Source organism: Diabrotica undecimpunctata, chromosome 6 (assembly GCF_040954645.1).
Source record: "Diabrotica undecimpunctata isolate CICGRU chromosome 6, icDiaUnde3, whole genome shotgun sequence".
In the NCBI taxonomy this organism is placed as follows: domain Eukaryota; kingdom Metazoa; phylum Arthropoda; class Insecta; order Coleoptera; family Chrysomelidae; genus Diabrotica; species Diabrotica undecimpunctata.
This window is the reverse complement of record NC_092808.1, coordinates 143,814,082-143,839,673: the sequence shown is the minus strand read 5'-3', so window position 1 is coordinate 143,839,673 and position 25,592 is coordinate 143,814,082. Positions and strand designations below refer to the sequence as shown.

Below are 25,592 nucleotides of genomic sequence, written 5' to 3'. Positions count from 1 at the left end.
AGGCATGCATAGAATCTACCTCCATCTGTGTGTGACCTACTTCAAGGTACTTCTGTTCATAAACGATATTGCTGGTCATCGCCACATTTATCAAAGCATTACGTAGCAAAGTAACGTTTCGATTTTAAGCTGCGCATCCGTCGCTGTAAATTACTACTTTTTTGTCTGTGGTGTCCAAGATTTGTGGTAGAAGAACTTTATCTATAAGAAAGTATGAAATGACAGAAGCAAATTCTTCAGCGGAAACTCCATCTTCTGTCTCATTCAATAAAAAGCAGTATGCTTCCTTAGTTTTTAAATCCAATGCACAAAAATTATGCACATTAAGTATGGATTTGTAATAGAGTGATAATACATTATATATTGGTTCTGTAGCAGAGCCTGAATATCAACTGCAAATACGTAACCTTCTCAGTTTTTATGCTTTTCTTTTTCAGCACGAGCCTGCTCTTTTCTTGTTGTGCGTTTCTTGTATTCATCTTTAGATACAAAACCCAATTTATATGACATGCATTTTTCGAAGGCGTATTTTTAAGGATGCAATAATGATACGTTTTCTGTATCTAAAGTGTTATTAAATTTTGCTAAAGTGTTATTAAAAATTAGTAGTTAGCGGTTTGTGAACTGATATATAGCTGGATAAAGAAATCAATACACAAATAAAACGATATTATGAAAAAAGTGGAGTTAGCTTGTTTGCAGATTAAGCCATCGATATACCACTTAATTCGATCAATGTTCCATAGAGTAACTGAGTGTATATAAGATCAAGGAGAAGCCACTTATTATTAATTTTTGACGAAAATGGCGTTTTCTTAACTTTTACTACATGTGTAACAGCCGCTTTGGTTATTTCTAGACCTTACTCGATTATCTGTGGATGGTGGAGCACAAGATCTATGGTCGTGTTGTATGTCGTCTATGGTCGTCAAAAATGTCTGAAACATTCTTTTCATCTCGCTAGTTTATCTTGTATACGTCTTATTATCATATTATTTCGCTGTCATTTCGTTGACCTTCTTATGGACATTTAAATGTCGTGTCTTTCTTGAAGTTTAATTGTTTTCCATTTCCTTGACATCCAGTTTTCTTTAGCCTTTCTGTACTTTTGGTCTAATCATTTTAACAAATAAATTAAGTAATATTACAGTATATTAATAAAGAGATATATTAATTAATAAGAAATTAATAAATTATAAAAGTTTTGAGCACTTATAGCCAATTAAACTGTTAATTTATGTAATAATACATTTTTTAAATCATTTTAATTCTACATTGCAATGTTGGTAGTAATAAAACACATTGATTCCGGAAGCGGTACTAATCGCCCGTTTTATTTTAGTCACACTAGTATTTTGATTCGTTAGTGATAAAAAGTTGAACCTTTTTACTTATTAATTGACTTTTAAGAACCTCCTTTTTATTTTACTATTTGTCACAATCTATAAGAAATGCCCACCTTCATGATTCACCAAGAATTTATTGGGTGTTAGCGGTTTGTAAGGTTTGGCCTGTATATTATTATTTCTACTCTTTTTGTAACATTTTGTTCTACTAGGCTAACGGGAGCAGTCATTAACTCTGCTAAAATTGTCAAAACTCTTTTATTATAAGCAAAAATTATGATGTATACTAAAAATTAACACTAATGTAAAAAATTATAAAACTACAGTTATTGGCCATACAACCATAGTTACTGGTCATTCATAAAATTCCAATTTTTTTAAGTTTTTTTTTTGTTTTTGCAGGTAAGACACATAAAATTATTATTCGTTTTTTTGTTGTTTCTTTTCACAAGTACCGATATTCTCAGCACGTTTTTTTATGCTAACTTCCAAATTTGTGTATTTCCTTTGGGATATATTCTTGTAATTTAAAGAATTTATATTATTGCATACATTAAAAAATATTTCATTAATTGTGGCCAGAATAACGTTTTCGTCTACAGAATTATTAAGTTGGTTCCGCGATAATTCTTGGTTAAATGAAAGTTGGTTTTGCGATTAAAGAGTGTGTCTGCATGTATAGTATCAAGTGTATTAACTCATAACGTTTTCTTTCTTTTTTTTACAACACTTGAACAGTTTGACTTTTTTGCTCTTAGAATTATGTCTTGTGGCAATGTTTTTTATTACTTTGATCTTGGTTTCTTTGATGCTTTTGTTTTTGTTCTAATTTTGTTTTGTCTTGTTATGCTTTTTCGTTAATTTTACGCCTCTCTGCATTTTGACGATCTGAAGAAATGGACACGAAAGGCAACCTTTCGTGGAGTCGACGCTTTCTTGGGAATACTTATGGTCATGGAGTTTCACAGCCTTTCACAGCAATGAAGAGTTCCATGCTGAACGTGTGGCTAAAGAAATTACATTAAAAAGGTTCCTAAAAATCATAAGATTTTTTGCATCTAAACAATAATAAAAGTATGATCTAACAGAAAACTAAAGAGTTTGATAGGCTGTACAGACATAAATCAATTATAAACCATCTTTCAGAGACCTTTCAAAATGCTTTTACGCCATATAGACACTATTGAAAAGCATGTGTGCTTACAAAACGCGTACATTACTAAAACAGCACATGCTAATTAAACCGATAAAAAGAGAAATACCGTCTAAATTTTCGAATATATCAAAGAAAAGCCACTGAATCAACGTCCGGTATCGACGATAAAAGAAATCTTTTGCTTGTGGCACTATAGGGTAAACAACAAAATATTTTTCAAAACAAATATTATGTGTTGATAAAGATGGTTCCAAAAATCAGTCAGATTCGATTAGTTCTGGGAAAATATCTGTGTATAAGCGGAAATATAGAGACGTAAAATGTTTTAGTGTTGTCAGCAATCTACATAATTTTCAAGAAAAAACTCAGGTTTTGAGAACAAATAAAACCGAAAATAGAAATCAAGTACAATGTCCTCAAGCAAAAGCTTGAAAAAATTATAACAAATACATGGATGGGGTAGATCTACTCGATCAATATCATGCTAACTACTCCACCTCTTGGAAATCATGACGTTAGTGGATAACAATATTTTACTACCTTTTAGACACAGCAATAGTAAGCAGCTATATTTTATGTTAGAAGACTCTAAAAAAAATAACTCAAGTGCTAAGCCTATGACTGCATTACAGTTGCGCAGTGAACTAGCTGATAATTGGAATTAGCACTTTTACTTTCAGAAAAAAGTCTGGACCTCCATCAAACTCATTTTTGAATGCTGGTTCACACTTACCCAAAAAAGGAACTTACTCTAAGCAAAAAAGTATTTTTTTTATAAATTGTTTTTACCGATCGCTATATATACCATTGCCCAGTAAGTATTAGTTGTTACTCAAAATGCACACTGGTAGCTATATCTATTACACTTTTCAGCCCTTCTGACAAAGAAAATTTTTTGTCTTGTTAATGATGCATAATGAATTAGAGTGCAATGCAAATATATTTATTTTTTTTTATAATTTCTGAAAATCCTAATATTTCGTATTTTTGTTTAAGTGGCCAATCACTAGTGAGTGGCTCACAGATGTAGCCGTTATCCTATTACTTGTATATTTTAACCCTCTATCGCATGAATTTATTTTATTTTATTTTTTGACAAAATGAAATAAAATTATATTAAAAAGCTAGTAATAGATGTATGTAGAATTCACTGTTACACATTTTTTTTAAATGATCCGGTTTTTGCGAAAAAAAAAGTTGTGCCCATTTGGGAACAGTATGTATAAAAACTTTTATTATAACCAATTGTCATACACATTAGATCGATGTATTGTCAGTATCAAACTATTCCAAATTGTGAAACTTCTTAAAACAGTTACTATTTTTGGAATGAAAACATAAATGAACCTTACATTTCTCGCGCTGGACCCTTGATTTTTCCCTTACAGTTTATCACCTTACATCTTTCCCTGTTTACAGTTTAGTTTGACCAGTGTGAAAACTGATCTGTTTGGATGTATATATATATATATATATATATATATATATATATATAATTATGCACAGATATCAAAGTGAGGTCCTGACAATACACGCACTTAGTGAGGACCGGCAGAAAACGTAGACATAATCGTTTCAACTCTTCATAGTGACCTTGACAAGTAAATAGCAATTAAAAAATGACCAATATACACAAAAAAGATTACGTGTATGTGTCCCATATTGTTCAAGTATATTGCCACCCAAGTGAGGCCATTATACGCAGCTGTTAAAGTGAGACTGTATATATTTTTTAGTTATGCACACAAAATGAGGACAACTTTACGTGTATATTTCCTTACAGCTCATCAAGTGAGGACCATACAGTGTTGTCGATAAATATGAGATTAGTGGTTTCTACCGCCTTTTTCTGTATAACACAGTAAGAATTATTGTTTTGATGTTTCAGTCACTTGTAGTTATAAGAAGGATTTCGCTGTGTTCTTGCTCGTACTGTTTGTTAATTTTATAACATTTTAGTACCTAAGCATTAAATCGCGGTAGACTTGTCGGAGACTAGCGCAAAGAAATAGTTGTATATTTTTCAATAATTTACATTAAAGATGGATAGGAAATCAAGAATTTTGAAAATGGCATTAGTTGAGAAAAATAATAATTAAAATGGAGGATGCAGTGATAGTTCAGGAATTCGAAATTTATATTGCATTATTATGTGTTACATTGTGGGCCAAGGAAAACAGTCCACTTCGATATTTGGCAGTATTTATTATATTTTAAGGAAATAACGAAACAGGTCCATTTTTGATCTAAGGCGGACACATTCTTACGGTAAATACATCTGTCATTTTTCAAACCACACCGTTCCACTTCCCCCACCTCTTATTTTTAAATAGGGAATAGGGGTTGTCTGCTTTTTATTTAGTGAAAAAAATGTCATATAAACAAAGGTCGTATAATGTTTGGTTTTGAGATACGGGGTGATAAAATATAAATCATTTTTTAGTTTTTCGCAAATATCTCAAAAATAGTATTTACAATTGTCTTCTAATTTTACAGTTATTAAAGGGCCATTTAAACGTATCGAAAACATAAATAAACTCATAACATTATCAATTACTGACGTGCACCGAGGTTAATAGTTGCACTATTTTAAATAGAACTCCTAGGCCACTGCATATTTGGCAACATTTCTATATTTTTTTTAAATGCTCGATCAATTTTACATAAAAAGTTCCTGTTATTAAAATCGTAAATCGTATTAAAGTCGTATCTTTTTAGTTTTTGAGAAAAACAACAGTTAATCATTCTTTGCAGTGTTTTTTTTTTTTTTAAATGCTAAAATTTATCGTTTTTAATATTGGCTGTTGATAGAAATTATTAGTAAAAATCATAATATTCTTATTGATGAATAATAACATTTTGTACAAAATTTAATATTTTTAATATTATTTTTACTATTAACTTTTACCAACAGCAAATATTAAAAAAGATAAATTTTTACATTTAAAAAAGTATCTGCAACTGCTGTTTTTCTCAAAAACTAAAAGAGATACGACATTTTCACAACATGAATTTTTTATGTAAAATTGATTGAGAATTTAATAAAATTTAGAAATGTTGCCAAATATGCAGTGGCGTAGAAGTTCTATTTAAAATTGTGCAACTAGTAACCCCAATGCCCGCCATTGATTGATAATAAGATGAGTTTATTTGTATTTTAGATAAGTTTGGATGCCGTTTTAATAGTTGTAAAATTGGTCAATTGTAGATATCATTTTTGAGATATTTGCAAAAAACTAAAAAAATATTTATACTTTATGACCTTGTATCTCAGAAAAAAAAAGCATTATACAACCTATATTTATATAAACTTTTTTTCACTAAATAAGGTCTACTATAAAGTCCTTATAGCCATAAAGTGTTATGGCGTCGAAACGTTGTCTAGCAATAAAGTTTTATATATCGTTGAATTTCTAATAAAAAGATAATATCAAATCTGCAGAAAACTGAATTTAGTACTATTGGAAAAAATGAAGTTGATGATGGTTCCAAAAAGACGAAACGTGGGATATAAAATTTTTTATAACAGTTTAATAGAGCATTAGAAACGAAAATAAAAGTGTTATTAATTTTGTTCCTAGTCTGTTAATAACTCCAAAAATAAATAAAAACCGAATTGCAAAATTTTGGTTTTTTGCGAATTTTTTTCAAAACGGCTTAAGATATCCTTGATTTTTTAGTGTCAAATTAGTGTGCTTTTGATTACGCAACTTTGGCCTAGTTTAACCTTCTTCCTATGTTTTACCGTTTACGAGATCCACATACTTTGCATCTAACTTGACTCACCCTGTACAATACAATTAACTTTTTGCATAAATATTTTACAAGTTTCTAAAATGCTTAATGTTTATTATTTATCAAAAACATTTTCTGTTTACCATTTTTTTAGGTAATAAGATCAAAAGAAAAAAGAGTATGTAATAAAAAAGACTGTTCTTAAATTTTCTCGACATATTACCAGACATCATGAAGACGGGATTGAAGTTCAAGAAATTTTGTCATGTTCAGTTGGTAGTAAAAAAAGAAAAATACTTTTTAATAAACTCAGAAGCAAGGGAAATTTTCTAAAAAGTTGTACCAATGATCGTGTTGTCCCTGTGCGAAAACCTTTATTGGGAGAACTAGTACCAGCTAGAATATCATCCTATTTACCTTGCAAATTTTGTAAAGGTTTCTATACAAAAAATTTCTTTATAAACGTGTTAAGAAATGCCCTCATAATACAACAGACACCACAGAAATAATTAATGCTCAAACAGAAGGACAATCTTTATTTTCGACATATTCCAATAGTGATATTTTGAGGAAAGAAGTATTTCCAAAAATGAGATCAGATATATCTTTCACAGCTAAAACCGATAATTTAATTTGTGCTGTTACAGAACGTTATTTGAAAAGTCACCGAGATAAACAGTTCCTACTAGTTTCATCAAGAAAAATGAGACAACTGGCATATCTTCTAACCGAAATAAAGAAGAAAATAAATGAAAAAATTTGCTTGGTGCACTAGATCCAATTAACTTTGATACTGTAGTAAAATGTACCAAAATAATATCTAAATGTGATACTGATAATGAAAGTTATGGAGCGCCATCACTAGCTGCTAACATGGGCACACAATTAAAAGAATGCGTTGATGTATCTTATAGTATACAACTTAAAAGTTGTAGCACAGAAAGTGAAAATATGAAAAAATTAAAAGTTTTGAAAGAACTAATTTCAAGAGAATGGCAGTATGAGATCTCTACTCTTGCTAATGAAGATCTACAGCAAAAAAATGGAACAAACCATCGCTTATTCCTCTAGCTGAAGATCTGACATTATTAAAATCATATCTGAATATTGAAGGAGAAAAATTCCGAAACATATTAAAACAGGATCAAAGTAACGAAAAACCATTTAGAATACTTCAGGAAATTTGTTATGTACAACTTATATTACTGAACAAACGAAGAGTAGGTGAACTACAAAGAATGACCGTACATTGCTACACAACTAATATCAACAATCAAACCTCTACATAATTTGATAGTTGTATCAGGGAGAGTGAGAAATTTCTCATGAAAGCTTTCAAGCGAATAGTGATAAAGGGAAAACGAGGAGGGGGAGTTCCTGTATTATTTACAGAAGATATGTCTAAAAATATAGAATTACTTTTGGCCCTCAGGGGCAAAATTATCAAACCAAAAAACGTGTATTTATTTGGTAACACTATGCTGTATATTACTTATTTATTTTTAGAACATAAGAAAAACGCTCGGACAGGTCGATTTTTAAAATAATCATAGTATATTATAGCGTCAATGTTTCGAACTTTACGCGATACCTTTTCAGGTGACAGGCATAGCTTTGATTTTCTAAATAGGAAAGTACATCATGCGACACCTTATTTAAAAGCTTTTGAAATACTGATTACAAAAATTTATATTATTTTAAGCCTTTCTGAGAACACAGGCGCAAAATTTCGCTCGAAATGTTTTTAAATGCGTTCATTTTTTTCGAATTCTGAGGAAACTATTAAGTATTTTTGAAAAATTTAAACGCAGAATGAATAATTACTGTATTATCTATGATCGAAAGTCCCTGAGAACTTCTATAATATTTATTTTAATAAGTTACAGCGGTGAAAAAATTTTATTCTGATTTTTTATTTTAAATATATCATTCAAAAGAAACTTCTTGTTTATTATAAGGGACTTTTTGCCCTCGGCACTAATGTAGTCTTTTATTCTGCGTTTAAATTTTTTAAAAATATCTATTAGTTTTCTCACGATTCGAAAAAAATAAATGCGGTTAAAAAGAATTCGACCGAAATTTTGCGCCTACGCTCTCAAAAAGGATTAAAGTATTATACATTTTTGTACTATTTGAATTTATGCGACGATCCACTGTTTTAAAATGGGTTGAACAGATGTTGCCAGTTGTATGGTCCTCACTATGTGTATCGTAAGTTATTCAACAGGGCATATAATATACATGGTTAGAAAATATACGCCAAAGTCAGCGCCTCTATGCGGAAAATCTCTGAACTAAAAATTGATGTGGACCATACAAAATGAGGTCCCACTTTTTTTTGTAAAAAAACGGTTTTTGCTATCAGTACATGCCTACGAAAAAGTCTTACATTGATTGACTAAGTGAGGTCCATATACTGGACCTCACTTTGTACAGGACCTCACTTCAACCGCAGTTTCTTTTGATATGTGGCTCACTTCATACGCTGGAAGAAAATATATATATATATATATATATATATATACATATATATATATATATATATATATATATATATATATATATATATATATATATATATATATATATATTGGGTCTAGGTTCAATGCATCTTCTTTTGGACGGTTGTTCGAGTGTGGAACTTCTAGGCCGACCTACTTTTCTTTTTTGTAAAACACCACTGTTAGTTCGTTGTTCAGCTAGAATTGTTTTGAAATTCAACAGTGGTATAATCTCTTGTTTTTCTAATATCTAAGCATTGATTACTGCTACATCCAGCATATGATAGAAAATACGGTGGTACCATGTTTTGATTTTGATTGGCTATAATCCCAATAAGGAATCTTGCAGATTCACACCGCCCATGTGCCTGTTATATTGTTGTACAATGTCTGGGCAATCAATTTCTTTCCTAGTTCTTTCGGTGCGAAAGAATCTTTCCACTTTGGCTGTTGGTTGAGTTTCACAATAATCTGAGAGTAAATACACAATTTTGTTGTCACACCACTGGACTGTATGTAATAATAATAATAATAATAATAATAATGGACATTAAAACAAAAGCTATCTGTTTACTCAGGCCGCCTGAGGAGGTACAAGGTTAGTAACCACCGGAAATGCGACAACATACTTTTTGAGCAAGCAGAGAAGGCTTTCTATAGGAAACTTAATTCCACTGTAGAAAATGCAAATAATAAATCCTACCCAAGCCAAGAAGAAATTCATGAGTTTTGGGGAAACCAACTTTCGACGCCAGCTACTCATAATAACAATGCTGGATGGATTGAACAAACGACGAACAACTGTCAACACTACAGTAATATTCCTTATGAACCTTTCACCACTGAAGAAGTCTCGAACATTATCAAAGAGCTTCATAACTGGAAATCTCCTGGACCAGACGGAGTTCAAAACTTCTGGCTAAAGAAGTTTTGGAGTGTTCATGAGCTTTTAACAGTATTTATTAATAATATTATTTCTAATTCACAGGAAATACCATCATTTCTTACTCAGGGAACCACTTATCTAATACCGAAGGATCAAAGTAATACCCAAGATCCAGCAAAGTACCGCCCAATTACTTGTCTTCCAACTTTGTACAAATTGGTCACATCCTGTGTGGCCCGGCGTATCTACCAACATTGTGCTCTGAACAATATCATAGAGCCTCAACAGAAAGGATGCGCTAAGGGCTCCATGGGCTGCAAAGAACAACTTATTATCGACTCAGTCATTTCTAACCAGGCATACACCAAAAAAAGAAACCTGTTTACTGCTTTCATTGACTACAAGAAGGCTTTTGATTCAGTGCCGCATGAATGGCTGGTAGATATATTAAGAATATATAAAGTCGATGATAATCTCGTGACCTTTTTGAAGAATATAATGGCAGAGTGGAAGACTAAAATTCACCTTCAAATACCGGGTGAAATTAATATCGAAACTGAAAATATCCCTATTAACCGGGGGCTTTTCCAGGGGGACTCGTTGAGTCCACTTTGGTTCTGCCTAGCAATGAACCCACTATCTCAGCTGCTGAACTCTACTGACTCAGGTTTTAGCATCAAAAATAACAACACTGTTGTAGCGAAGCTTAATCATCTGTTGTATATGGATGATTTAAAATTAATGGCTTCCACTCGAAACCACCTAGATGAGATGCTAAAAACTGTAGAAAATTTCTCAAATGATATCAGTATGAATTTTGGACTAGACAAGTGCCGTATACTAAATATAGTCAGAGGAAAGATTCAGCCCGGAGGTTTCGATATGCAAGATGGCCAAAACATCGAGGCAATGGGTGAAAATGATATGTACAAATATCTCGGAGTAAAACAAGCGCGGAAAATTGACCATAAACAAATGAAAACTGAACTAACTTCGGAGTTCGTACGAAGAGTAAGACAACTAAATCGGTCATATCTTAATAGTAAAAATTTGTTTAAGGCATTAAATACGTACGCCTGTTCCGCGCTGAGCTACTCATTTGGTATTATAAAGTGGTCAAAAACAGATATAGAGGATCTTCAGCGGAAAGTAAGAACACTTCTCACAAAGGCGCAAAAACATCACCCACGCAGTGCAGTAGAGAGAACAACATTACCGCGGTATCAAGGGGGAAGAGGACTTATGGATATAGGTGAGCAATTGGATAAACAAATTGCTAATTTAAGAACTTATTTTCAGGTACAGGCTGAGACATCTACTTTACATCGAGCAATTTGCGCAGTAGATGATACGACGCCGCTTAAACTGAGGGAACAAGAAATGCGCATAAACCACCTGACTAAACAAGACAAAATGCGCACCTGGATGAGTAAACCTCTGCATGGGCGACATCTCAATGAGATCAGCCAAGAATATGTCGACAATACAGCGTCGAACTATTGGTTGACATCAGGAAAGATGTTTCCCGAGACTGAGGGTTTCCTACTTGCCATTCAGGATCAGGTTATTCCAACTAAAAATTACCTGAAATATATTGTTAAAGATCCCCAAGTCCAAAATGACAAATGCCGATATGGATGCCAAGCCCAAGAAACCATCCAACATCTTACCGGTGGCTGCCAGGCATTTGTCGGTACTGATTATAAAGAACGTCATGACTCAGTAGGAAAGATTATCCACCAAGAACTAGCTGACAAACTGGGACTTCTCCAAACCGACCATCTTCCTTATTATCAATACGTCCCTGATAGAATGCTTGAAAATGACAACTACAAGCTATACTGGGACCGCACTGTGCTTACAGACCAACCAGTGGCCCATAATAGACCCGATCTCATACTAGTTAATAAAATTACTAGGCAAACAACACTTATTGATGTGACGATACCCAACACCAATAATTTACGTGTTAAATACAACGAAAAGATCGCCAAGTACAGAGATCTAGAAATACAAATCAGGAGACAATGGAGAATGGAAAGTACCCAGACGATACCCATTATTCTTTCTACCACTGGAGTCATCCCGAAGAGCCTCCTAGAAAACATAAAAAAGCTGGGTCTAAACGAACATCTATATAAGATTATGCAGAAAGCTGTGTTACTTTCGACGTCCAGATGCGTACGAAAATTTTTGGGAGATACACCGACATACCAAGTCACCTAGGACTCGATAACATGGAAAGAGTCCCACCAGAGCTCAATCCTTTTGATACCGTAGGTATCTGGGATGAGTGAATTTTCCCCTTAGAGGGAGTGTGAGCCGTATGGCTAAATCTGGATAATAATAATACTTTATTTCCTTTTTGACAAATACAATTTGTATAGGATCAGTCACAGTTTAGTAAACAAAATAAGTAAATATAAATGTAAATCTAAAATTACGCTAAACCTAACATTACAAGACAAACACAAATAGAAAATGTAAAATTACTAGTGTATACTTAAAATAATGTCAACTACTAAAATATTCATCAACAGAATAAAACGTATTCTGCAATAAAAAATCTTTTAAAGTTAATTTAAATATTTTCATATTCTTACATTTTTTTATTGGCTCGGGTAACTTATTATATATTCTTTGACCTATTATTGCAGGTGAGTAAAAATGCATATTTCCTTTAGAAAAAGGCACATGTAATTTTTGATTCTGCCTTGTATTTATATTGTGAATTTGACTATTAGTTTTAAATTTCTCAAGATTTGAATGAATAAAAACACAAACTTCAAAAATATATAAACACGGCACAGTTAAAAGTTTATATCTAGTAAAGTAACTCTTACAGCTAGTGATTCGAGAAATACCAGCAATACAACGGACTATTCTCTTTTGAGACAGAAAGACTTCATTGAATTTACAAGACCTACCCCAAAATACTATGCCATACCGCAAACGAGACTCCACCTGAGCATAATACAGCATAATTAGCTGTTTTTCACTTAGTATATCTTTGAGGTTTCGAAGTAGGTAGCATGATGAGTTCATTTTGGAAATAATATCATCACATTGCCTTTTCCAATTGAGACATTCATCAACATACAAACCCAAAAACTTTAGGCAATGAACTTTTTCAATTTGTTTAGAATATATTGATAGTTCGATATCTAACAGATGTTTCTGTCTATTGTGGAAATGAATAGCATGCGTTTTATCCGCATTAAGATGTAAGTAATTCGAGGAAAACCAATTACTAAGATCACACAAAAGTTCGTTACATTTATTTTCAAGAGATATATGTGATTTATCTGATATAAGTATTGAAGTATCATCTGCATAAAGTGTAAACTGTACAGCAGAATTTATTGAGACAATATCATTTAAGTAAATAAGAAATAATATTGGGCCAATTACAGAACCTTGTGGAACACCCATATGAATGTAAATGTAATCTGATTTGCAAATATTTACTGTATTCTCATAAGTACCAGAGTGTTCCTGTATTAAAAACTGATACAGAAGTAAAACACTTCACATTTGTATTTAGGTATAAAACATATTAAAACTTTTAAAAAAGTGTCGTCAAAATTTATACAGTAGCATAACGTGAAGTTTTCGATCTAGATCAGATCATCTTCAGTGCCTTGAAGTGTAATTGAAGCTAACACTAAAATTGTAGCTGTGGCATCAATATATGGTTTTACATTGTTCCAAATTTAAATTCTAAGGTGACTCTGGGTCGATGACATTGGATAAAAATTTATTACTTAAAGAGCAACATGTTTCTTTGCTCGACTTGAACACGTGGTTCTTATCAGTTAAAACGACACAGACCAACAGTTGGTAGTTGATAGTAAAACTTAGGTCAAGAAACAAGAGGCCCCTATTTGGGTAGTTTTGATTTTTAATTATTAAACCTGTCTTACATAATACATGCGGCACAAAACAGAGATACCTACCGTTTGATGGTCGCCAACCTTCGGTAGAAGACGGCACATAAAGAAGAAGAAACCTGTCTTAATGGTATGCCACCAGTTATGCATACAAGAATATGTAAAAGTTAATATTTATTTTATTTTTGATGTTTTTCCAGTAAATAACTATAAATGTTGCTCAATTTATCTATGTCAGACTTTTTATTTATGCAAGATGTACTAGATTTTATGAAACATATTTCCAAGAAAACACGTTTTGCATGGTTTAATGTCTTTATATATATTTATATATATATATATATATATATATATATATATATATATATATATATATATATATATATATATATATATATATATATATATATGTATATATAACATATTTCGCAACGAGGATAGTCGGATCTACGGGCCGTGGAAGTTATGGCTTTAATTGGTAATATTGAACAGATTAACTCTAAAAGTTCTGACATACCCTCATATATTGAGCGTATGAAGAGCTTTTTAAGTGTAACATGGTGGAAGATAACAAAAAAGTTTCGATGTTCCTCACTTTCATGGGAGGGGAAGCGTATGAGGTATGTTAGCACTAGAGTTACCACGGATGAAAACATATTAGCAATTGAAAAATGTTCTTGTTGTGCACTATAGTCCAAAACGATTAATCATTGCAAAGAGGTATTTTATAACTTTTATTTAAGCAAACAGAAGCCAAATGAACCATTAAGCAATTATGCTCAAAAGTTAAAAAACCTTTCCAATCACTGTCATTTTGGTAACTTCTTAAATGAAGCCTTACGAGATAAGTTCGTTTGTGGATTGAAATCAGATACAATAAGAAGAAAATTACTGACTGAATTACCTTATTTTTAGCTAATATTCGAAAATAAAATACACGTACACTAACAACCTACTCCAAGTTCACGTCAAACAAAACTGCTATTTATCCAAACAACCGATGGGTATATCAGCAACACACAATACACATCTAAGAACGAATGTTCCCAAGAGGGAATAAGATGTGTACGCGGTTAAAATAGTCGATAGTAAATACTCATCTAAATTTTATATTTTGACTTTTCATTTGGGTCCTTTATGCAATAGAGGGTTAAAGTTTTAATTTCTGAAATATAAGATGTAATAAGCGACTGACGTCGCTGTAGTAGAAATAGTTTACAACACTAAATGTAAGAATTTCAACAATAATTTTTCTGGTGAACTAAAAATATTATTAGACTAAGACTGTAACATAAACAATATTGTAAATTAAAGAAACTCACTTCTTCTTCTTAACATGCCATACACCAAAGTGCGTAGGCGACTATCTCATTACTAGAATTCTGTTCTTGGCGGCGTGACACAGCTCGCCTGTATTGTGTATTCCTGTCCATTCTTTAATATTCCTTAACCAGGATAATTGTTTGCGGCCGGCTCCTCTCCTACCTTCGATCTTCCCTTGTAGGATTAACTGTGGTATTTCATATTTTGCTCCTCTCAATATGTGCCCAAGGTAACCAATCTTGCGTTTTTTAATTAATTCAAAGAGTTCTCTTTCCACGCCGGCTCTCTTAAGGACGTCATCGTTTCGAACTCTATCCACCCAAGGTATGCGCATCATTCTTCTCAATGACCACATTTCAAATGCTTCAAGTTTGTTGATAGATGTTTTTTTCAAAGTCCACGTTTCCATGCCATAAAGCAAGATGGACCATATGTAGCACTTGACCATTCTGTAGCGTATTTCGAAATTTAGGTTTTGATTACATAGGAGCGGTCTGAATTTCACAAAAGCTTGTCTTGCCATTTGTATTCGGGTTTTTATCTCTTGTTGTGGATCCGATTGGTCATTGATTGTAAGGCCAAGGTATTTAAAAGTTTTCACGCGTTTTATGCGATCGTCACCTATGCATATTATCGGATTTTGTGGAGGGTTTCTGCTAATGACCATATATTTCGTTTTCAAAATGTTGATTTTGAGGCCATATTTTTTACCTATGCTATTCACCCTATCAAGTAATAACTGCTGATCTTCCAAATTATCAGTTATAATCACTGTGTCGTCCGCATAGCGTAGGTTGCTAATTGGTATGCCGTTCACCTTAATGCCTAATTCCCTGTCTTCTAATGCTTCCGCAAATATATTTTCAACATACAAATTAAAAAGCATCGGAGAGAGTATGCAGCCTTGGCGGACACCTTTCCGAATTTCAAATTCATCCGTATATTGGTCTTGATCAATCCTCACCTTTGCCATTTGGTTCCAGTATAGATTCTGAATAATTCTGATCTCCTTCTGGTCCATGTTGGCCCTATGTAGTAGTTCCATCATGATATCATGTTTAACATTGTCAAATGCCTTCTCGTAGTCGATGAAGACATCTTTTCGTTGATCTAAACAATTTTTTATTAAGGTGTTCAAACATAAAATTGCCTCTCTTGTTCCTAGTCCTCCCTTAAAACCGAATTGTGTTGACCCGCTAAGTTCTTCTAGTATCTTGTATCTTGTTTCTAAGGAAACTCACATTTTTCATCAAATGTAAATTAATTAAATAATTGCACGGTAATATAAATTAACACAATGTAAATCTACATGTCACTTATATCTCACTACAGTTGGTGCGACTGAAAACTCTTATGAAACTTAAGAAAATTTACGCTGTATGTTTCGCATTCTGCTGATTTGCATTACGTTACGAAAAGTTATTGTCAGCATACTATTTGATTGCCTTTTGAAGAGAATCGAAAACTGTTATAAACCAGTAATATATATTAGAAAGTTTGGTTTCATTTAATGAATCGGGAGTCAGCACACCGAAATAACAGAGTACGAACGAGGCCTTGTACTAAATCATAAATCTCTATACGCGAAATGTTTTTGAAGTCTTAATTAAAAATTCCACAGCAGATACGCATCAAAGTAGGTAAATAAAAAGCTTTAATTAGATGGCGAAAAAAAATGAGAGAAATTTGAGTTGAGCAGATATTTCCGTTCGTGGGAAGACAAAAGAAATGCGACAGCGGAAGAGCTATTTATTTAGTTTAGTATTGCACTGGAAAATAATAAAGTGGAAATGTGAGCAAAACTCGTTTGAAAAATTTGACTGATTTTTCTTGTAGCACTCATCCGAGTTTTTTAAATGAGCTTCAATTAGTCAATATATTTTACCACAAACTTTAAGTTTTTGTAATATATCTTCTTTTTAAATTAAGCGGGTTATTCAATACCGTAGTTTGGCGCAAATTTAATATCTGAGAATGAAATTGATTACTACGATCTCTTTAAAATCCAGAAAGAAATTTTTAAAAGCTTTATTTAATCTAAAAAAGTTATAACAAACTCACTAGAGTCTTCGTTTCTACATCGACTTGTTATTTGCTAGTTCCTAGATAACTCAGAATCTTTCAGGGGACAAATAGCAGTATGCTTTTAAAAGCAGGAAGTTTGTATGCCATAAAAAATAAAAATCAGATATTCTTATTTGTTTTTAAGTTAATATCTTTAACCATAGTAATGCATTTTTATTAGTTAATACGTGACTGAAGTCATTACATTGCTTTTAAATTTCTCATTGTATCTTTAAAACAAGACTTCTCTCTATTTTTTTCTCTTTGCTTGACTTTTCTGTAACTCACTCTAATGCTTTTATGTTATTTTATGGTTCTGTGTCAGCTCTTCTTCATACTCTAGGATTTCTTAATCCTTTTTAGAATGCCGTGTTTCTACAGAGGTAGTCAATCATAATGGATATTTTTATTTTTGAACCTGCTGCTCTAAACAAATCACACTAATCACATTGATTCTACATCCAAGAATTCTGTCTTTGGCCTAGAGATCTTCTTCCTTGAATCTTTCCCTATAATAGTCTCAAAATTTCATATTTTGTTCCCCTCATCACGTAGCTTAGGTATTCCAGTTTTCTTGTTTGTATAGTGTTAATTAGTTTCTGTTACTGAGTTGAGTTAGTTTGACAAGCTTTAGGCTACGGCTTCACGAGCGACAGATTGTCGCTAGCAGTAGCAGTAAAATTACGGCGGCAGTAAAGCAGTAAAATCATGGCTCCACGAGCGACAGTTTACAGCGCGCATATGTGGTCTTGTAGTGGCTTCATGAGCGTTAATATGACGCAGCTACAATCAGTGGTATCTTGTCCGTTTATATAATGTCCGTTTATATAGCAGATAAAGTAAATAAATAAATAAGTAAAATAAATTCACACCGATAATACAACAATATAGTATGGATAATCTATCATTTCAACAAAAAATTGCTTTAATATTGGCATTGCGCCGTCGACGTAGGGTTCAAAAACAACGGAAATGGTGGATTCGCCCTGTTCTAGTGCCTAGACAGACAGAGGGAATTTTTTTTCTTTTACACAACAAATTAAAAGAATATCCTGACAAGTTTTGTTAATATTACAGGATGTCAGTATCTTCTTTTAATTTTTTATTATGTGAAATAGAAGATGTCATACGAAAACAGGATACATCAATGCGTGATAGCCTAAGCCCAGAAGAAAAATTAGCAATTACTTACCTTAAAGTAAGATTTCAAATTACATATTTTATAATCCTATACATGTATCTACCTAAAAATAAAAAAAAAACAAAATATTTAACTATTTAACTTTCATTAGGATAAAAAGGGGCCGCCACCACTTCTTACCTCTGCGTATTCTGTAATTAGCTAATGAATTATCAAGTAGATCGACGGCTCCCATATGTCGATTATATTCATTTATCATATTGGGTTGATGTAATGAATATTCCTTTTTCAATATCTAACTTGCTTTTTTATGTTACAATAATTTAAAAAATTCTGATGCGACATAAAATCTGCTTTGTTGCATTCTTTTATTTATGAATTTTACGCCAAGCTATCGAGAACGAAACATTAGTACTGAAGGATAATAGAATTTTACTATAAACAATAATTATTAAAATTTTATTTATATGACATGATTAGACAACCACTTATATAGAAATGAATCACCAGTTGGAAGAAGGAAATCCAAAAAATAGATTTTCGGGAAATCAATAAAAACTGTTTATTCTCTCTATTCAACTTTTTCTTGTTTAATAATGGCATCTATTATAAAGTACAGTTTGATACGGTTAATTAGGATTAAAAAAAAACCATCCATTGATTTTTTTTTATCTTAAATACCGATAAAGAAAATATTGGATTTATTTCTTTCTTAGAACTTATAATTTTTTGTTATGATTTGGGACACAAAATTGTATGAAAAAACTTTAAAGTAATTTATAAAAACAAAGAAACAACTTAACAAACACAGAGAAATAAACAAGCAAGAACAAAAATATCCGATTAAATGGCAATTACCGCTACAAGCGACAAATTACTGCTAGTGGAGCCACAAACGCGCTGCAAATTACTGCTAAAGAATAGGTCCGGATCTATTCAAACGCGACACGACCTTGACGACGCATCTCGGTCTCGAAACGAAGCGACAATCTACAGCGCGTGGAGCCACTCAGTATCACTGCTGTTGTTTTCATTTATCAAGCTACATTTTACTGCTACTGCTAGCGACAATCTGTCGCTCGTAGAGCCATAGCCTTAAAGGCTTACCCAACTCAAACTTCAAACTAGTAGCGTTGCGTGCTGTCTTTTACTTAATCTTTGTTATCTCGCGTTTTTAATAGCTAGCAACAATTTTTTTTTCAGGCAACCTTATTTCATCATAGTAAGAAAAAAATTGGCTTTAATTTGATATAAAAAGCATGCATAAACGTCATGAGCAGCGTATTTTATTTAAAACTGCTGTCATTTTTTGAGTGACAACCTATTATCAATGTATTTTTCTAATTTTAAATGTATGTAAAAATGTGAGTTCGGTTAACTACGTTATGAACGTAGTGATCCTGCAGTTTGATCTTAGACTATTAGTTATCATTCGGATTACTTTCGATTGGAACCTTTTAAAAATGTTAATACTGGATCTAGCTATTGCACCTCCTATCTGAATTCTATAGCTCCAAATGGATTTTAAAATAACTTTATATGTCAAAATTTTATTGTTGATTGACAGTTTTGATTTCCGGTCTAATAACCAATATAGTTTGGTGAGTTTAAGGCCCCCCTGTTTTTGCTGGGTAAGTATGGATAGATGTGGATACCAGAGGATAGTTTCCCTTGCGGTTTGTAAATGTTACCTGCGCAGATTTTGTCTGCGCAGTAACACTTTTAGTCAAGTTTTTATTGCATTTAGGTTAGCCTGTACTCTGTGTGATGCTGCGACTGGGTCTTTATGAGAAAAGATTACTGCTATGTCATCTGCATAAGTTGCTGTTGTGACTTCGGTTAATGTAGTTAAGTCCACAGTGAATCCACAGTGAATCAGGTATAGCACAGGTCCAAGAACACTGCCTTGAGGGACTCCATCTATAATTAGTTAGAGTCTGGTATACTTATTGTGATATTTTAGAAGGTAATGACAGTCTTGCAGGTAGGACCTTAGGATTTGGAAGTAATTTTTTGGATTGGTTTTTTTTATTTTGTTTATAAGAGCATTATGCAAGACTTTGTTAAATGCCGGAGAGATATCCAAGATGATTCAAATAGTATTTGGTGGTTTTGCTATGCACGTGATGCGTAATTGATTTCTTGATTTTTGTAGATCCGTCGTGAGCCGTACCGTCTGGATGATTAGTGCTGTATATTACATAATTAGAACATTTGAAATAACTGCGGCTGGTAAAGTTGGTTTCAGATATCAGTATTATGTCAATGTTATTGTTGATTAGGAAGGCTTTGAACCTTGGGTAGGTTGGGTTAGCTCGTAATTGTCTTCCCTTAATATATATATCAAGAATTTTTTCGATTGTCTTCTTCAGAAGAATCCTACGAATATCATGGACTCAAAATAAAATATTGTTGACTATCAAAAGAAGAAAACTTAGTTACTTAAGACATGTGATGAAACGTCAAAAATACTCATTATTGCAACTTATTATGCAAGGTGAAAGAAAAGCGAAATGTACGAAGATAAACAATGCCAAGCAGTTTTGGCATGTTAAAGATTCATTAGTATGAATTTAATCATTGCTTCTTTTGGACGGATCTTTTCTCCAGGCCGTTTTGTAGAGCACTTTTTATTGGCTTCATTTTTAACCTTGTCTCGAAGAGGTAATTTGGCTTTTGAAGAGGTTTTTAGTTGCATATTTTTTCGTTTTCGCGATTGCTAGCTAGCATTGTGCGAAAAAGGATGTTTGACTGATCTTCTTTGCTGCCATTTTCTTCGGCCGTGATTGCTCAGAAAAAAAATGTCTCCTTTGTTCTGACATCCATTGATGTACTGATGATCTGACCAACAATAAAAAAGGACCTGAAGTTAAATTTCTCAAAGGCCTTCATAGATAAATCGTAGAGAAATTTTAAGTATTTGCTGTACCAGATATAATTTTTTTATACGTATGGTCCTAAAGTTTTGGGAAAAATTTTACCTGGTCTGATTGAGAAGCAAAATGCATTTAACAAAGAAGGCTATGGAATTTAAATGTCATCAGTTATTGACATTTAATAAACAAAGCAGAATATTTTAATTTGTGCTCTGCAAAATGTCTTATAAAATTGATATTCGTCGAGGTGTTTATAATATGGTTGGGCGAATGTCGAAACGAGATATTGTTAATATTTATCGAGGTCAAAACATAAGCAAATCGATAATTTATCGCACAATCAGAGAATGTGAAGAAGGGATACCATGTGTTAACTTGCGTAAAAGTGGCCGACCGAGGATTTTGAACCATATAAGAGAGACAAGACTGATGGAAGCAGCTAAGAACAAAATTGGGGTCTCACAGCGAAAACTGGCCAGAAGATGTCGTGTTGGAAAGACTACAGTATACAGGACCCTATCGAGTAATAATATTATCTACCGGAAAAGAAGGAAAGCTCCAAAATACACAGATGATCAATTAGAGAGAATTTCGAGACGTTGCCGCGCGTTAAGGCGAGTGCATTTCGTCAACAAATTGATCGTGATGGACGATGAAAAATATTTTACTTTGTTCAACTCTGAGATGAAGGGTAACGATAGGTTTTACACGAATGATTACGAAAATGTACCTGATGAAATAATATTCAAAAGTAAGAAAAAATTTGAGGACAAAATTTTGGTATGGTGTGCAATTTCTGAGGCTGGCTTTATCTCACAGCCCTACATTGGTGTTGTTCGAAGCGAAGCCTTAAATGCAAATATTAATATTCAAAGATGTCTCTCTAAATTGCTTCAGTGTGTGAACAGACATCATGCAAATGATCAAATAGTCTTTTGGCCAGATCTTGCTTCATGTCATTACGCGAGGATCACAAGGGACTGGTACGAAACTAACAACATTACCTTTGTAACGAAAGCAGACAATCCCCCCAACCTACCTTAGGCTCATTCAATTGAAGAGCAATATTAAGTCGGAAAGTCTATAATAACGGATGGGAAGCACAAAATCAGGAACAGTTAAGACGCCGCATATATACAAAAATAGAGAAATTGACGCCGAGGTCGTGCAAAGGATGATGCAACGTGTCAGGGGAATTATTAGGCAAATCGAAAATAATGGTCCCTTGTCTGTCATTTGAATTTTAATTTATAATAAGGATAGTTAAGTTAAATTGTTGAATAATTTAATAAAAATATAAGATTATTGTGGTCAGAGTGTTATGCTTTTAAAATTTTTCCCAAAAGTTATAAATGTTGTCACCAGGTCACCAAATACTTTCTGTCTGATTTTTTTGATAAATATTGGTCAGTTATATGTAATTGGTGTATATCTGCTATATATATTGGGTTGACATTACTTGTATTATAATATTATTTGACATGACGTTTATTTTAGTGTTTTATATTTTAAGAAAGATTTTCAAAGTGAAAATTGAAAGGACAAAATAAATGTATTTTCAATTAACATTATCGGTATTTCGCCTTAAAAATAGTAAATAAAATTAAAATATTACTACAAAGTAACTTCACAATCATATTGATAATATATCGCTACATTTTATTGGATTGATCCAAGAAAAGATTCAAAAATATTACATATTACAGATAAAAATAACTTTAAAATGATTGTTGTAAAAAAACATGTAACATTTTTGTAACTAAAGGTACACTTAAAATAACTCTAGCGACTTTTCAACACATTAACATAAAAAAAACCGAGTAACAATAAAAAACATTGTAAAACCCTATTATTTCTACTTTTTTTAGGTGGTACAACCACGCAGGCCTAGAGCCTAGCCTTATTATTCCTGGCCCTAGAGTTCGCCAATTGGGACCTGTATTAGCAATTGAAGCAGTCAATACCGAGGACGGTAAGTTGGCTTTTCCTTAAAACAAAATAAGAATTAAATTTAGAGAGCTTAACAGGTTTGAAAATCTAGGGCTTACATTAGAAACATAAAAACACCTTAAATTACATTGTCATATAAACAAAGTAGGATTTCATATTGTTCTACATACATGTTACATAGCTTGCGTCTTCTTTATTTCATTTGCCTCTCTACATTCTTTTTTTTTTCTTGTATATCTTGTATTAATATTTTTTTTTCTGTAGATCCTATTGTACTCTATCTCTGCATCTACGCCTTGGTCTGCCTTTCCATTTCTCCTATATTCATTTGATGAAAAGCACCTTTTTTCAATTTTTTATTGTTTATCCTGAGTCGGTAATAAAGAGCAATTTCGTCACAACTTTGCACACATGCCGGTTCATAATTTTTAATTAAATAAAGTAACACATGCGTTATCCATGTATTTGTGTCAGATACGTACTTGGGCATATTTTGATTTCCTTCTATTTTTTTGTAATTGCAAAAGGAATAGATTTAGAGCATATTGATATCTGTTACTTCCTTTCAGTTTCACAATTTCGTATTTGTAAATAGTAAATACACAATGTGTAGCCAGATTATTAAAAGGGCGCATCTATGAAGTAGTCAGAGACATCTTATTTTTTTTACAATCTATATTAAAACGAATTTTATTATGACAACATTCATAATAACCTGAACTAAAAATAAATTATACATTTTGGGTTAAGGTAATTAATTACCTATCTATTTAATACGAGGGAATACTTATTTTATTATAATAATGTGACGAATAACTTTAAGAATGATATCTTCTTTAATACAGCATCTGTACTTCTCTAATTACAGGTGGCGTCTACCGGTGTTCGGCTTCTAATGCAGGAGGCGAATCCAGTGCTGAACTGCGCCTAATAGTTTCTACGACGTTGCACGTCGAAATTTCACCGCCTCTGCTGAGCGTTCATATGGGCGGAAGCGCAGAATTCAGGTAAACTAATAAAGGGAAATTATTTCTAGGTAAATCCAACGGGTGGTTGGTTACGGCAAAATTAGTTTTGGACTAAAAAATGTTCGTATTCGTTAGGAAAATGTATATTTTCACCGAGAATTTTAATCATTAAAAAAATTGATTAAACTAGATTACTTTTTTCACCTATTGACATCTCATAGTATATGTAGCAACTAATAGTTGAAGAGTACTTCCGTGAAGAGTATAATTTTAGCTCTAAAATACACTGGGGTGCAAAATTATTTAATAATACACAAAATTTAAAAGTCAAATTTATTACATCTCAAGAATGTTACACAGAAAAAACAATAAACAATTTAAAAAATTTGAAATTCTGCAAAGAAACAATTTTTTTAAATGTAAACATTTTTTTATGGAAAACGATATCACGAACTGCTTGCTCCAAATCATTCATGGTTTCAAAGTGACTGCAGAAAACGGAAATGTCTACCCACACCATCATACCACCTCCACCAAATTAAACTATCGGAGTAAAACAACATTGCTGATAACGTTCACCAGCTCTTCTCCATATCCTAGGCGGCCCATCTGATGAGTATCTGTTAAATCTTGATTCACTCAATTGTCAACACCTCAATTAAAATGTTTGCACTCGTAGTTTAAATGTTGCTTCTGATGATTTGTTGTTAATAGAGGTCCCGTGACAGGTATTCTGGATCTTAATCTTAAGCTAGCTAAGAAAACGATCTTCAACTTGACTTGTGAGTATTCGTCTACATGACCTGACCTCCTGGTGTATTGTCCTGTTTCCTGAAATCTTTGTATTGCATCAAATACTGTACTTCGAGAAATTCTTAAAGACTTTGCGATGTAACGAATGCTCCATTCATCATCCTTTAAAGCAACAGCTTGTGCTACTTCTTCTGGTTTCAAAATTTTTTAGTGCAAGTTTTTAACAGAAGACAATACAAAAACCTACAGGCGAACTTATAATTAGGTACAGTACGACAAGAAACTTAAATTCATACTAAGCCACCACTTTACGTTAATAACAAAACGTATGTGTATAAGTGTTGTTCACAAAAAACATCTAAATAGGTGCAAACAAGAAAAAACATTATCACTAATAAGGCATAAAATACAATTCAAACAAAATAAACAAGTTTTGATCTAAACACCAACAAAAAACAAAAAACCTGGGTGTCCAGTTAACTTTGCACCCCAGTGTATATAGGAATTTTTTAGTAAATACATTTTCTAACAACGTATATTTATGATAAGATCTATTCCACGCTTAAGAAAATTAAAAATAAAAATATTGTTTACCTATTTATGAATGGACTTTTATTGCAGACACCGAGATCTTCTTAAATAACCACCTTAAGTTAGGCCTTCGTACTACATTGAGCCTACAACATCAAAACATTTTTTGTATAACAGGAGTACCTATATTTGAAAAATATGTAATATTTTTTAAGCCTGTACAAAATAATGAGAGCATTGAAGGGATTATTATTAATAAATGGTCGAAATCCGAAAATTTCTTAGCTTTCGAAACCAAAATTCAGGTAGGGCTGACATGGGGAATCTAAAATAAGCATTTCGGAGATATGGCCATGTATTTCTTATGGACGATAGAAGCGCAGCGATGCCACGATGAATACAAGCACGATTCAGGGTTGTATAATTTGTATTTTCGTTTTCACAGACATGAATTAAATTAATGTTTTTTAAC

The 25,592-nt window shown here is 32.5% G+C and overlaps 1 protein-coding gene across 2 annotated transcripts in view; it reads left to right on the top strand.

Moving 5' to 3' along the window:
• Positions 1-25,592, top strand: part of Dscam2 (Down syndrome cell adhesion molecule 2) — a 572,707-nt gene that overhangs the window by 347,309 nt on the left and 199,806 nt on the right. For both annotated transcript variants that reach the window (XM_072535610.1, XM_072535611.1), the window contains exons 6-7: positions 22,787-22,890; positions 23,737-23,875. In XM_072535610.1, coding sequence (XP_072391711.1) covers positions 22,787-22,890; positions 23,737-23,875 — 243 coding nt within the window. The remainder of the gene's footprint in view (positions 1-22,786; positions 22,891-23,736; positions 23,876-25,592) is intronic.